At 44.1% G+C, this 16,311-nt stretch overlaps 1 protein-coding gene across 4 annotated transcripts in view; it reads right to left on the bottom strand.

Moving 5' to 3' along the window:
• Positions 1-16,311, bottom strand: part of tbc1d30 (TBC1 domain family, member 30) — an 82,983-nt gene that overhangs the window by 54,877 nt on the left and 11,795 nt on the right. The window contains exon 1 of one of the 4 annotated variants that reach the window (XM_078219802.1): positions 605-945. The exons of 2 other annotated variants lie outside the window; for them this stretch is intronic. In XM_078219802.1, the coding sequence (XP_078075928.1) occupies positions 605-764 (160 nt within the window). In that variant the 5' untranslated portion in view covers positions 765-945. Of the gene's footprint in view, positions 1-604; positions 946-16,311 lie in introns of those variants that run through there. One more of the 4 variants, XM_078219803.1, reaches the window with a different exon arrangement.

Raw genomic sequence — 16,311 nt, 5'->3', positions numbered from 1 at the left:
GCGGTTTGCGGAGGGGTTTGTGTGTGTGTGTGTCTGTGCAAGAGAGAGAGAGAAGCCAGAACCTCCCTTTTTGCCAGGAAGCCCAACACCATCACCATGCACGCACACACACACAGCCCTCCCTCTCCCTCCATAGTCTTCCCACCATATCTCCTTCCATTTCCCCTCGCTGCATTCCCCACCATGCCTGCGGATGCTTCTTCTGGGCGGCTGTGAATCCGCAAAGACCTCACTACTGAGAGCTAATCGCTTTAAACACGCACACATACACACACTCCCACACCCTGGCTTTACATTAATATAGGAACACAAAGCCAGGCAATTGTAATTCCCCATCTCAACCAGTCAATCGTTTGATCTCGAGTGTAAATCTGCACCCACTCGCTCCCCTTGTACCAAATGTAAAAGCTTTTTAAACAAAAATATTTTTTTAAAAAATAGATTGCTGGCAGGCTAGGCACAGTTTCGATATCATCACCATGGCAGACCTCAGCTGTGCCTGTTAGACTTTACAGCAACGCACTGGGAAATAGAAGACATCCCCCCTACTCAGAGCTTTGTAAAGCCCTGGCTGGAGAGTGCGGTTTTTAAACGCTGGCTTTACCTGGCTCGAGTGTACACAGCAGCCGCGGGGCAGTCCTGGCGATGCAGCTCCTCTTCCTGAGGACATTGCTGATGATGTTTGTCATGCCCGTCGTGTTCTGCCTTTTCAGGCACTTGCCAGCTCGTTTGCCTGAAGACAGGGAGTGTTTACCCTTTTTCATTCCGGATCCTGGTTCGAAACCAACCACCGTGAAATCTTATTCCCTAGAAAGGGATCTGTGTTGGTTGTTCAGGTGGGTCGCTCCGAGTCCCCATTCAATGATCATTTCGAAGGTATTTTTTTTGTATATATAGAGGGCTGTGCATCTACACGTCAATCAAAATAATGCCCAGTCTGAGGTCGGTCAAACATTTCGACGAGCGTTGTTCTGAATTAACCCCCTGAGAGGTTTTTGTCTTTGTCCTGAGATAGCTGCAGTGCAGCAACACTAACAGTCTTTTTTTCCCCACTGCAGTCACTGTAACCGCCCACCTTCACACAGCATCAGTACATGGGTATCACTGCTGACAAACTCAACCACACCTTCCTGGCTGCTAGCACCGCCACTTAATGCAGTGCAGGAAGACAGCAAAAAAATAAACGCAGGAGGGGATTAAAATAGACCCCACTCCAATGGAAAAAAAGGGACCAAATCGCAGTGAGATCTCAACTAGTTTTGAAAGCTGCCCCTCCTTGTGTCCATATCATCACTGAGCGAGACAGAAAGCGTTACCAAGTGAGCTCCTTTGGGAATATTTGTTGCAAACACATGTAGGAGCTACATTAGGAACAATCCGCATTGTAAAAGCTTAAATACTGCTCTAAGGTACAGAAAGGCGGCTGCAGCATGATTTCATTGCTCAGCTGGATATCACAGAACTGAACATTTTTAAGGGAGTCAGTGGCGGCGAACATATAGCGCAAAATGAGTTTCCTGAGCTAACAGTTCCTGTAGAATGACTGATCGCTTGATCTCTCCAAACAGTGACCATGGCTCCTTTTACTTTCTGGTAGCACTTTGAAAAAAGAGAGCAATTAGAACCTAATTGCAAAATCTATAAATAACAAACAGTCCTACGTGGGCAGCTGCGAGATTCTCTCAATTTCTGCAGCCCAGCTGAAAATCTCTCAATTTCTGCTTTATGATCACAACAGCATTTTGGAGAACGCCATATGAAGTGTGCCACAAGTCTTCAAAATATATTTCACACCCTACAGGCTGATTCTATTTCCTCACCATCTCACTTGTACCAGAACATTGGGTTGCAGCAGTCAGGCCATCCAGTAAAAGTTTAAAGTTTATTTATTTGTCACATGTAGGCTAACACTGCAATGAAGTTACTGTGAAAATCCCCTGGTCGCCACACTCCGGTGCCTGTTTGGGTACACTGAGGGAGAATTTAGCATAGCCAATGCACCTAACCCGTACGTCTTTCAGACTGTGGGAGAAAACCGCAGCACCCGGAGAAAACCCACGCAGACACGGGGAGAAGGTTCAGACTCCACACAGACAGTGACCATGGTGCCACAGTGATTAGCACTGCTGCCCCACAGCATCAGGTTCGATTCCCGGCTTAGGTCACTGTCTGTGTGGAGTCTGCACGTTCTCCCCATTTCTGCGTGGGTTTCCTCCGGGTGCTCTGGTTTCCTCCCACAGTCTGAAAGACATGCTGGTTAGGTGTATTGGTCATGCTAAATTCTCCCTCAGTGTTCCCAAACAGGCATCGGAGTGTGGCGACTGGGGGATTTTCACAATAACTTCATTACAGTGTTAATGTAAGCCTGCTTGTGATAATAAGAAATAAACTTTTAAAAAAACTGTATTGGCACAGATTCAGAATTGGTTAGCACACAGGAAAGAAAGAGTAGGAATAAATGGGTCTTTTTTCAGCACGATAGGCGATAACTAGTGGGATACAACAAGGATCAGTGTTGGGCCCCAGATATTCACAATAGATATCAATGATTTGGATGAAGGAATCAAATGTAATATTTCCATGTTTGCTGATGGCACAAAACTTGGTGGGAATATAAGTGGGGAGTAGAATGTTAAGAGGCTTCTGGGCAACAAATCGAGTGAGTGGGCAAATACACGACAGATGCATTACAACGTGGGCAAGTGTGAGGTTATTCACTTTGGTAGGAAAACAGAATGCAGAGTATTACTTAAATGGTGATAGATTGGGAAATATTTATGTAAAAAGGGAACTGGGTGTTCTAGTACACCAGTCACTGAAAGCAAGCATGAAGGTTCAGCAAGCAGTTCGGAAGGCATATGGTATGCCTTCATTGCAAGAGGACTTGCATACAGCAGCAAGGATGTTTTACTGCAGCTATACAGGGCCTTGGTGAGACCACACCTGGAGTTTTATGTGCAGTTTTGGTCCCCTTACCCAAGAAATGATGTACTTGCCATTGAGGGAGTGTAGCGAAGGTTCACCAGACTGATTCCTGGGATGGCAAGATTGTCGTATGAGGAGAGATTGGATCAACTGGGCCTGTATTCACTGGAATTTAGAAGAATGAGAGAGAATCTCATTGAAACATATAGAGATGCTGTTTCCTCCGGCTGGGGGTTCTAGGACAAGGTGTCACAGTCTCAGGATAGGGGATAGGCCATTTAGGACTGAACTGAGGAGACATTTCCTCAATTAGAGGGTGGTGAACCTGTGAAATTCTCTACCATAGAAGATTGTGGCGGCCAAGTCACTGAATAAATTCAAGAAGGAAATAGATAGATTTCTAGATTCTAAAGGCATCACTGGGTATGGGGAGAGTGTGGGAGTATGGTAGTATTGAGATAGAGTGAGATAGAGGATCAGCCGTGATCATATTGAATGGCAGAGCAGGCTCGAAGGGCTAAATTACCTACTCCTATGTTCTATGTTTGTACAGATATTTTAAGTTTTTATTTAATACTGGTATTGTAAAAAGGCGCAGTTTCAGAGATTCCATTAGTGAACGATTCCATGAGTGAACACAGAAAAGATTTATTGATAATTGTACAGTAACCTTTGGCTGCAGCTAGCTTCCAAAATGTCTCTTTGGCTAAGAAGACTCTGAATCCCCACTGATCATACAGGCCATATGATCCCTATTCTGTGTTTCCCTTAAAGGGACAATCACCAAATCCCTCCCCCTTTAACTCCTTTATACAATCTTCAGTAACAAATTTGCTCAGTCCTAAATTCTAACTAAACATTATATACAAAGAACAAAAAAAACAACAAATAAAGAAAATTACAGCACAGGAACAGGCCCTTTGGCCCTCCAAGCCTGCACTGACCATGCTGCCCGACTTAACTAAAACCCCCTACCCTTCCGGGGACCATATCCCTCTATTCCCATCTCATTCATTTATTTGTCAAGATGCCCCTTAAAAGTCACTACTGTAGCCGCTTCCACAGCCTCCCCCGGCAACGAGTTCCAGGCACCCACTACTCTCTGTGTAAAATATCTGCCTTGTACATCTCCTTTAAACCTTGCCCCTCGCACCTTAAACCTATGCCCCCAGTAATTGACTCTTCCAACCTGGGAAAAAGCTTCTGACTATCCACTCTGTCCATGCCCCTAATAATCTTGTAGACTTCTATCAGGTCTCCCCTCAACCTCTGTCGCCCCAGTGAGAACAAACCAAGTTTCTCCAACCTCTCCTCATAGCTAATGCCCTCAATAACAGGCAACATCCTGGTAAATCCTTTCTGTACCCTCTCCAAAGCCTCCACATCCTTCTGGGAGTGTGGCGACCAGAATTGAACTATATTCTAATACATGAGTTCAAGAATTATAAATCAGGTCTTTGAGGAGTTTTTCCTGTTTCTTCTGCAGCAATGTAATTCTGTCATCTGAGATGCTTCCACAGGATCAACATTAACAGAAACTGCAATAATGCGTACCTCTTCCGGCACAGGGAATTCATCACTATTTGCTTCCATGGAAACACCAGTTATGTCTATAACAGTTCGATCAGGTACTTCGGTGCTTAAGGTTCGGAAGCATTCCTTGATGGCAGCACTGACTGCTGGAGTGTCTCTCTACTCCTCTAGTGATCCACATGTTTATGAACAATCTATTTCTACACATCTACTTGGTACAACAGGGGTCTGGTCTCAGAGACAAGAATTCTGGGGCTCTAACTTGATCCATTAATGAAGTATTATGTACTTAATATGAGTTTCTTTTATTGTTGCAGTGGTGTTGACTCATTGAAGAGATCCTGAGGCTTGTGTATTTAAAATAAATATCTTTAGTTTAAGCTTATTTATTAGTGGCACAAGTAGGCTTACATTAAGACTGCAATGAAGTTATTGTGAAAATCCCCTCGTTGCCAGACTCCGACACCTGTTCGGGTACACTGAGGGAGAATTTGGCATGACCAATGCACCTAACAGCACGTTTTCGGACTATGGGAGGAAACCTGAGCACCAGGAGGAAACCCATGCAGACACGGGGAGAAGATGCAGACTCTGCACAGTCACCCAAGCTGGGAAGTGAACCCAGCTCCCTGGCACTGTGATGCAGCAGTGCTAACAACTGTGCCACCATGCCGCCCATTGGTCCAGTTCTAAATATGGCCTTGCATGGAGCTGTTCCAAGCTGCTTGTTGCTCACCGAGTTCTGTCCTTGAATGTTCTCTGACCATGTGACCATGGGAAGCCATCCCCTACGGACAAGCCTTCCGTATACACAGGATCTGCTCGGATGAGGAGGATCGCAACAGACACCTCCAGACGCTGAAAGATGCCCTCATAAGAACAGGATATGGCGCTAGACTCATTGATCAACAGTTCCAACGCGCCACAGCGAAAAACCGCACCGACCTCCTCAGAAGACAAACACGGGACACAGTGGACAGAGTACCCTTCGTTGTCCAGTACTTCCCCGGAGCGGAGAAGCTACGGCATCTCCTCCGGAGCCTTCAACATGTCATTGATGAAGACTAACATCTCGCCAAGGCCATCCCCACACCCCCACTTCTTGCCTTCAAACAACCGCACAACCTCAAACAGACCATTGTCCGCAGCAAACTACCCAGCCTTCAGGAGAACAGTGACCATGACACCACACAACCCTGCCACAGCAACCTCTGCAAGACGTGCCGGATCATCGACACAGATGCCATCATCTCACGTGAGAACACCATCCACCAGGTACACGGTACATACTCTTGCAATTCGGCCAACGTTGTCTACCTGATACGCTGCAAGAAAGGATGTCCCGAGGCATGGGGAAACTATGCAGACGCTGCGACAACGGATGAATGAACACCGCTCGACAATCACCAGGCAAGACTGTTCTCTTCCTGTTGGGGAGCACTTCAGCGGTCACGGGCATTCGGTCTCTGATATTCGGGTAAGCGTTCTCCAAGGCGGCCTTCGCGACACACGACAGCGCAGAGTCGCTGAGCAGAAACTGATAGCCAAGTTCCGCACACACGAGGACGGCCTCAACCGGGATATTGGGTTCATGTCACACTATTTGTAACTCCCACAGTTGCGTGGACCTGCAGAGTTTCACTGGCTGTCTTGTCTGGAGACAATACACATCTTTTTAGCCTGTCTTGATGCTCTCTCCACTCACATTGTTTCGTCTCTTAAAGACTTGATTAGTTGTAAGTATTTGCATTCCAACCATTATTCATGTAAATTGAGTCTGTGTCTTTATAAGCTCTGTTTGTGAACAGAATTCCCACTCACCTGAAGAAGGGGCTAAGAGCTCCGAAAGCTTGTGTGGCTTTTGCTACCAAATAAACCTGTTGGACTTTAACCTGGTGTTGTTAAACTTCTTACTGTGTTTACCCCAGTCCAACGCCGGCATCTCCACATCATGTGACTACACACATCATTCTGTGGGTGGTCCACTCTCCAGTCCCATGTTTACCCTTGCTCTACGAAGCACCTTATATTATAATGCATTGTGATGAAACTGTGCCTTTAAAAAATGTATTTATATCATGTTTCATGTGAGGGGTATGTTTAAAGTTCAGCTCTAGTTTACCTGGTGCCGATCTGTCTGCAAACCAGGCAGCTCCATTCTCCAAATGCAGGAGCATAATTGATCCTAGATAAGGGTGTGTTTGTTTTAATCTGAAGTAATGCATTTTGTTTTTTTCCCTGGGTTTCAGAGTAAGTTTTAATTAGTTTGATTGACAAGAGACAGAGTCATGTGAATGGGTGGAGCTAAGCATACAGGGCAAAAACAGTTTAGTTTCTGCTTGATCCTGAAAGAAGCCAGGGGTCTCTCTCTGGAGGCTGCTATTTGAGTGTCAGAAGATATGGGTCTCTTTGCCTCCACAAGTGTTCAAAGACTTGAAGACCAGCAGTCCAAGCATCTAAATGCAAGCCTGTATTGTTTGCTGACTGATTTTGAAGAGGAGTGAGAAATAATTTGGAACTAATAGAATTGTATCTTGTCACGTTTAAGTATTTCAATTAGTAAAAAATAAGCAAATTAATTCGTTATCATTTAACTGTATTGTTAAATAAAGTTTGTTTTGATAAAAGCTTCCTAGTGTGTCAATAGAATCACACCTAGAGTGAAATACCTTATCCTCACACTAATGCCAAAATGGAAAAATAGTTGGGATCTAGTCTAACTTCATAATGTACCTTGGAGTTTCGAATTTGGTTCCTAACAGCATACCGATACATGTCATCACAATACAACACAATCTTATGTCTTGACAGTTTTTTTTGCAATCTCAATCTGTCAAGTGTAAAGGAATGCGGAATAAAGAAATAGTCGAGGAATTAAATTCGTACTTTGCTTCAGTCGAGACAAAGGAAGACATGAATAATGTATGAGAAGTTCTGAGAGAAACAAGTTTGAGTGAGGAGCTGCAGGAAATCAGATATAATAGAGAAATGGTTTTGGGGAAATTGATGGGATTGAAGGTGGATAAATCTCCAAGTCCTGATAATCTTCATTCCAGAGTACTTAAGTGGCCCTGGAAATAGTAGATCCATTGGTGGTTATTTTCCAAAATTATTTGGACTCTGGACTGGTTCCTACAGATTGGAGGGTAGCTAATGTAAGCCCGCTATTCAAAAAGGGAGGTAGAGAGAATACAGGGAACTATAGACATGTGAGCTTAACAGGGGTATTGGGGAAGTTGCTGAAGTCCATTATCAAGGATTTCATGACTCAGCATTTGGAAGGCAGTGGTATAATCAAACAAAGTCAGCATGGATTTACAAAAAAGAAATTATGCTTGATGAATCTATTGGAATTCTTTGAGGATGTAACTAGTACGGGCGGCACAGCACTGCTGCCTCACAGCGCCAGGGACCCGGGTTCAATTCCCAGCTTGGGTCACTGCCTGTGTGGAGTCTGCACATTCTCCCTCTGCATGTGCGTGGGCTTCCTCCCACATAGTCTGAAAGACGTGCTGGTTAGGTGCATTGTCTATGCTAAATTCTCCCTCAGTATACCCAAACAGGTGCCGGAGTGTGGCAAATCGGGGATTTTCAAAGTAATTTCATTGCAGTGTTAATGTAAGCCTACTTGACACCAATAAATAAACTTCAACTTAGTAGAGTTGACCGAGAAAAACCAGTGGATGTGGTTTATTTAGACTTTCAGAAGGCTCTCGACAAGGCCCATGTAACAGACTACTTTGTAAAGTTAAAGCACATGGGATTGCAGGTAATGCCTTGAGATGGATGGAAAGCTGGTTAGAAGATAAGAAGCAAAGAGTTGGCATAAATGGGTCTTTTTCTGATTGTCAGTCAGTGACTAGTAGAGTTCCGCTGGGATCTGTGCTAGAACCCCAACTGTTCACATTATATATTAATGATTTGGAAGAGGGAACTGAATGTATTATTTCAAAATTTACAGATGATACAAAGTTGGGTGGGAGGGTGAGCTGTGATGAGGATGCAAAGATGCTTCAGCGTGATTTGGACAGGCTGAGTGTGTGGGCATATACATGGCAAATGCAGCATAATGTGGATAAATGTGAGGTCATCCACTTTGGTAGCAATAATAGGAAGACAGATTATTATTTGAATGGGTGTAAATTGAGAGAGGTGAATGCTCAGCAAGATCTTGGAGTCCTTGTACATCAGTCGCTGAAAGTAAGCATGCAGGTACAGCAGGCAGTAAAGAAGGCAAATAGTATGTTGGCCTTCATAGCGAGAGGATTTGAGTATAGGGATAGAGATGTTTTGCTGCAATTTTATAGAGTGTTAGTGAGGCCACACCTGGAGTATTGTGTGCAGTTTTGGTGTCCTTATCTGAGGAAGGATGTCCTTGCTATATAGGGAGTACAGCGAAGATTTACCAGGCTGATTCCTGGGACGGCAGATCTGTCATATGAGGAGAAACCAGGTTGGTTAGGATTATATTCACTGGAGTGAGAGGGGACATCATAGAAACTTATAAAATTCTAACAGGGTTAGACAGGGTAGATTTAGAAAGAATGTTCCCAATGGTGGGGGAGTCTAGAACTAGGGGTCATAGTTTGAGGATAAAGAGTAAACCTTTTTGAACTGAGGCGAGGAGAAATTTCTTCACCCAGAGGATGGTGAATGTGTGGAATTCATTACCACAGAATGTAGTTGAGGCCAAAACGTTGTCTGATTTCAAGAAGAGCTTAGATATAGCTCTTGGGGCTAAAGGGATCAAGGAATATTGGGGGGTGGGGGGGGAAAAATCAGGATATTGAAATCGATGATCAGCCATGATCAAAATGAATGGCGGAACAGGCTCGAAGGGCCGAATGGCCTACTCCTGCTTCTAGTTTCTATGTTTCGATGAATGGTCATAGTACACTTATCTGATAAAGTTTCTTCTCTTTCCAACATTTCAATTCAACATCTTTATCATTGATCATTTTACCATATTCATTCTTGTGCATTTCCATTAGTGAGACCCTTATAGCAATCCTGTTCTGGCACGTAATCTCAGTTTCGTTCTCTGACAGCAGAATCAGCAATTCAGACAATTTCAATGTTTTTACTTCTTCAGTTAATTTCTCGTTGTCAATCTTCCTCCTTCAAGCTCTTATTCTCCTGATTCAATTCTTCACTGGACTTTTTCATTTTCTAGTTGCTCTTCATGGAGTTCAGTTTATTCTCCATTGTCTCATTAATTTCTCCTTCTTCTTAACCACATTTGTAAATTTTTATGTTCCTTTTCAAGATTGCTGTCAGCCATTTCATTTTGTTGTTTTAATGTCTTCTTCAGAACTTTAATTCTTTCTGCCGCTTTATGTTCAATCGTTTCTCATTTCTTTTGAAATCTTTAATTCCTGTGTTTCCTCTGAGGGAATCCATCAAGATTTCACTGGACATACACGTTTCACAAATTGACCTGTCATTTCTACTTATCGTAACTTCAGTCAAACCCTTTGGGCTTCAATGTGCTGGGCCTTGGACAGGTTAGGAGAGTGGGCAAAGAAGTGGCAGATGGAATACAATGTGGAAAAGTGTGAGGTTATGCACTTTGGAAGGAGGAATGGAGGCATCGACTACATCTTATGGTCTTATGGCCTGTCCACGACAAAGTGTTTCCGTTCTGTAGGTACACCCACAGTGCTGTTAGGGAGGGAATTCCATGATTTTCACCCAGCAAAAGTGAAGAAATGGTGGGTGATATATTTCCAAGTCAGGATGGCGATTAACTTGGAGGGAAACCGCCAGGTGGTGGAGTTCCCAGGTATCTGCTGCTCTTGTCCTTCTAGATGGCAGCGGTCATGGGTTTGGAAGATACTGCTTAAGGAACCTTGGTGAGTTTCTGCAGTGCATCTCGTAGCTAGTACACACAGCTGCCACTGTTTGTCGGTAGTGGAGGAAGCAAAAGTTTGTGGAAGGGATAGCAATCAAGCAGGCTGCTTGGTGCTGGATGGTGTCAAGCTTCTTGAATGTTGTTGAAGCTGCACTTGGCCGAGCAAGTGGAGATTATTCCATTACACTCCTGACTTGAGCCTTGTGACAGGCTTTGAGGAATCAGGAGGCGAGTTACTTGCTGCAGTATTTCTAGCTTTTGACCTCCTCTGGTGGCCACAGTATTTATATGGCTAGCTCAGTTCAGTTCAGTTTCTGATCAATGGTAATCCCCAGGATGTTGATAGTGGGGGATTCAGCAATGGTAATGTCATTGAATGTCATGGGGTGATGGTTAGATCCTCTCTTGTGGACATGGTCATTGCCTGACGCTTGCGTGGCGTGAATGTTACTGGTGGTGTCCTTGGAAAGTATGGATGTGTTCAGGAATGTCAGCATGGATTTACTAAAGGCAAATCATGTTTAACCAACTTTATTGCCTCATCAGAAAACTCAATTGAGAAGAGCATTGAGGGTAATGTGGATGCTATGGTGTATATTGACTTCCAAAAGACATTTGATAAAGGGCTGCATAACTGGTTTGTCAGCAAAGTTGAAGCCCATGGAATCAATGGGACATTGGTGGCATGGGTATCAAGTTGACTGAATGATAGGAATCAAGAGTAGCAGTGAAGGTTGTCTTTGGACTGGAGGAAGGTATGAAGTGGTGTTCCTCAGGGGTCAGCCTTAAGAACTGTGTATCTCTTGATCAATATTAATGACTTCAATTTTGTTGTACAGGGCACAACTTCAAAACTTAACCGTGACACAAAATGTGCAAGTATTATAATCTCAGTAGAGTCCAGTCACATTTTTTTTTGTTTGGAAATACAAAACCCAGATATTTCCCCCTTCTTAGGCAGATGAGCGGTTTGGAGATTTTTGTACCCTCTCTAATGACTCGACTCCACCTTTGCATGCTCGCAATGAAATCTTTGGTGTCTTCTGGAATGAACCTTCTCCATTTTGGTCGCAAGCCAGAGATTCCCAGGAGTCTACAGGGATGTTTGATTTGCTCAAGGATACTTTGCCGACATCCCTAAGGTGTTCCACTGTCCCCTCCTTGACATCTCCTGTTCAGCTGAGCTCAGAGTAGAACAGGAATTCAGGAATCTGGTGTCAGGCATAGGAACTGCATGTCCTGTCCAGTGGATCTGGTCTTAAATGATTAGCATCTCAATGTTGGGCATGTTGGCTTGGGAAGAGGATACTGCTGTTGGATTGCCTGTCTTGCCATCGGATTTTGAGGGTGTTGTGAAGACACCACTGATAGTTTATCTCCAGTGCTTTGAGATGCTTACTGTAAGTTAGCAAAGTCTCCAAAGAATATGGGAGCACAGGGGTCACTCCTGCCTACTAAACAATGATCGTAGTCTCAGGTTTGTGATCCTGGGCCTCAAATGCTCTTTTCCTCAGTTAGCCAAACGCTGAGCTGGCACATAGATGATGACATTTATTGTCACCTCCAATGTCAGGCTTCATTGGCAGGAGGTTCCCAAGTTCCAGACAATGGTTCATATCTTTCAGGATCTTGCCATTGATGTGGGGAGGAAAGCTGTTTTGCTGTGGGAGCTGGTTGGAAAAGAGCCTTATATTGTCTAGCTGTGTAGTGAAAGATACAGATACATCACCTCCTCACTGCAGTTCAATGACTTGAGATTGGAGTGGCTTGGTTTTGGATTGATTGCAGTGTCAGGTGAGCAAGGTCCCTGTTCTGTAGATTATTTCCATTCCTGTGGGTAACTTGCTGGGAGTGAGGAATAGAATTGCAGTTAGGAAGATGGAGAATAGAGTTGGTCCAATGATATTGCCTTATTTGACCCCAGTTTTCAGTAAGAGAGTCTGTGGTGGTTCCATAGGAAAAGATCATAGCTTGCCTGTCATTATAAAAAGTGGGAGAAGGGTGGTGACAATTTTCTGAGGGCAGCCATATTTGAGGAGAGTAATTAATAAGCCCATAAGTCAAGGTCTTTTCCAACCACAAAAAAGCCTATACTGTAAATGGTACTGTTCCTTGCATTTTTCTTGGATTTACTGCATAGTGAACATCATGTATTGGGTGCCCCTTGTTGGATGAAAAGCACACTGTGACTCAGGAAGGGGTTTTGGCCATTGGGAGGAGATGGTTAAGGAGAATATTTGCAGTGATCTTCCCTGTGGCAGGCAGCAGAGAGATTCCTTTGTCGTTACCACAATTAGACTTCTCCATCTTAAATATAGTCATGATCACCACACCTCTGAGATCCCTGGCATGCACTCTTCCTGGATGAGGATTATGGGTTGCGCAACCATGCCTGTTGTGGATTTTCACCAAATTTCAGAATTTTGGCACGGATTCCATCTGCTCCAGAGGCTTTGTTTTTCTTGTCAAGTGGTTGTTTCAACTCCCCTCTAGACTAGGGTAACGCCAAGACTGAGCCGGACATGGTCTTGAGTAATGAAGCTGAGGATATTCAAGTCAAAGACATAGGGGGCGATCTTACCTTCCCGCCCCGCTGGTCGATGGGCAGGGCAAGCTGGTAAGATCACGAGAGAGCCGAAAAATCGGGTTTGTGCCTGCAAGGCTGAATGGAATAATTAAATATTATAAAACGTGAGCCAGGACAGAATCGTCTGGGCTCACTTGCCTTAGCGGCCTTGCTGGTGAGGGTCCATACCGGTGAGGATCATGTATGGCCCCCATCTGTGGGGACCTCTCGTGACAGCCTTGCAGTAGGACCAGAGGCTATTGAAGCCCCCTTGGGAGAATGGGGCAGGGGGATGCCCCTTGTGTACTGCCAGCCTGGCACCCTGGCAGTGCCAGCCTGACACTGGTGTTGTTAAACCTGGTGTTGTTAAACTTCTTACTGTGTTTACCCCAGTCCAACGCCGGCATCTCCACATCAAGCCTGACACTGGCAGTTACTGCACAAAACAGAGATCTGGGCATGCATGATGGCACCCTCTGCTGCAATCTGCCGGCCTTTGGGCATGCTTAGGCCACAGCCCCTCCCCCTGCTGGCGGGAAACAGATCGTGCTTCTTTTTTTCCTTCAGAGTGGCATAAGATTGGAGTTTTAACTCGTCCCAAAAAATTTGGTGCCGTTCTCTCCCATTTTCACGCTCGTTTGGCGCTAAGAATTTTTTTGGTAAGATCGCCCCCATGGTCACAGTTGAGGAGTTGTGTACAATGTTCTCTCCAGCAAGCATTGACTGCCACTTTGTCCTTGATGAGCTCGCCTCCATACTTGGCTTTCAGGTGATTGGGTTCTTACATACTTTTAACTATTGATCATCCAGTCAATGCTGAAGAAACCACGCATGTTGTTGGTGTCCATGAGTTGTTGGATCTCCTGTGCTCTTTCTACTGATCATTTTTTCTTTATGTCACAGGCTTTATGCTGCCAGTAGGACTGTTGCTTTTCTCTCAAATGCGCTGAAGTTTCCAGTCTGCAAAAGCTTACTCTTGATGAAATTCCATACCCCTCAGTCATTTTCGTCTAATCCAGTCGTGATATTTCCTACCATAGAGGCAAAGGACTCTTTGCAGTTGCTTGTTATTGTGGATTTCAGATCAACCAGCACTATGGGCACAATGTAGCTCCTAGTGGTTGGAGGTTGACAGTGAAGTGTTGAGTAAGGAGGACAGCCTTGGTGGAATCTTTGAGGCTCTCAATGTTAATTTTTCTGTGACTGCCTCCATTTTAATTAAAGTACAAAAGCACAGAAGTTATGAAGAAACTTTATAAAACACTGGTTTGGCCTCAACAAGAGTATTGCGAACAATTCTGGACACTACACTTTAGGAAGCATTTAGAAAGGGTTAAGAGAGGGTACACTTTAGAGAGGATGCAGAAATGGTTTGTGAGAATGGTTCCAGAGATGAGCATCTTCAATTAAATAGATAGGTAATAATCTTCCAGTCTTCCTTAGGCACAGAGGTGGTGCCACAGGACTAGAAAACTGAGAATGTTACACCACTTTTTGAAAAAAGGTACAAGAATAAAGCTGGCAACTGCAGACCAGTCAGTTTCACTTCAGTGATTGGGATACGACTGGAAACCTTAGTTTGGGACAAAATCAATAGTCACTTAGACAAGTGCAGGGCAATTATGGAAAGCCAGCATGGATTCATTAAGGGAAAATCATGTTTTTGATTAGATTGGATTTATTATTATTGTCACATGTATTAACATACAGTGAAAAGTATTGTTCCTTGTGCGCTATACAGACAAAGCATACCGTTCATAGAGAAGGAAACGAGAGAGTGCAGAATGTAGTGTTACAGTCATAGCTAGGGTGTAGAGAAAGATCAACTTAATGCAAGGTAAGTCCATTCAAAAGTCTGACAGCAGCAGGGAAGAAGCTGTTCTTGAGTCGGTTGGTATGTGACCTCAGAATTTTGTATCTTTTTACCGACGGAAGAAGGTGAAAGAGACAATGTCCGGGGTGCGTGGGGTCCTTAATTATGCTGGCTGCTTTGCCGAGGCAGTGGAAAGTGTAGACAGAGTCAATGGATGGGAGGCTGGTTTGCTTGATGGAGTGGGCTACATTTACGACCTTTTGTAGTTCCTTGCGATCTTGGGCAGAGCAGGAGCCATACCAGGCTGTGATACAACCAGAAAGATTGCTTTCTATGGTGCATCTGTAAAAGTTGAAGAGAGTCGTAGCTGACAGGCCAAATTTCCTTAGTCGTCAGAGAAGGTAGAGGCATTGGTGGAGCTTCTTAACTAAAATGTCGGCATGGGGGGACCAGGACAGGTTGTTGGTGATCTGGACACCTAAAAACTTGAAGCTCTCGACCCTTTCTACTTCGTCCCCATTGAGGTAGACAGGGGCATGTTGTCCTTTACGCTTCCTGAAGTCGATGACAATCTCCTTCGTTTTGTTGACATTGAGAGATATTATTGTTGCCGCACCAGTTCACCAGATTCTCTATCTCATTCCTGTACTCTGTCTCGTCATTGTTTGAGATCTGACCCACTACGATGGTGTCGTCAGCAAACTTGAAACTTGTTTAACTTGGAGTTTTTTGAGGAGTTAGAGGTTGATAAGGGCAATACTGTTGATGGGATACAGTGCCACACAAACAGACATGAGCAAAATTCTAGCTCATGGAATAATAAGGAAAATAGGCGCTTCATGCAGGAAACAGAGAGTAGTGATAAATAGTTGTTTTTCAAATTGGAGAAAGGTTTGTACTGGAGTTCTCCAGGGGCCAGTGTTGGGACCTTTGCTCTTCCATATTAGTGACTTATACCAGGGCTTCCCAAACTGGGTTTCGCGGAGAAGCCGAAGCGGAAGCCACAGAGGCCACGATCGGGGCCGAAGTGGCAGGGGTACGAGAGGAGGGTGCGAGTGCGTGTGAGGGTGGCTGTGGGTGCTCTCATTAAAAATGACAAAAGTAGGTAAGACTGGGAAATAACAAAACTTTATTATAATAAATGTATACATATAACGCATAGAAACATCCTTCAAGTTTTTTAAAAAATGTTTGTACCTATTGCGTAATAATATTCACTTTGTTTGTGGTTTCATTCCTCAATATAATAAAGATGTTTCTCAAGGGTTCCATCAGTAGCCTTGGAAGGTCAGAAGGTTCCATGGCTTCAAAAGTTTGGGAAATCCTGATCTAGACTGTGATGTTCAAGGCATAATTTCAAACATTTGCAATCATGCGAAGATTGGAAACATTGTCAACTATGATGAGGGTAGTCTTGAACTTCAAAAGGACAAAGACATGTTGGTGGATTGGGCAGAGAAGTGGCAAATGAAGTTCAATGCAGAGAAATGTGAGGTGATGCATTTTGGCATCAAAAATATGGAGTGACAGAATAAACAAAAGGAAAAATACTAAAGGAGGTGCAGAAACAGAGGTACCTCATTGTATATGTACACCAGTCATTGACGATGGCAGGGCACGTTG

Source organism: Mustelus asterias, chromosome 9 (genome assembly GCF_964213995.1).
Source record: "Mustelus asterias chromosome 9, sMusAst1.hap1.1, whole genome shotgun sequence".
NCBI lineage: Eukaryota > Metazoa > Chordata > Chondrichthyes > Carcharhiniformes > Triakidae > Mustelus > Mustelus asterias.
The sequence above is the reverse complement of the archived record's forward strand: the minus strand, read 5'-3'. Positions and strand labels throughout refer to the sequence as shown.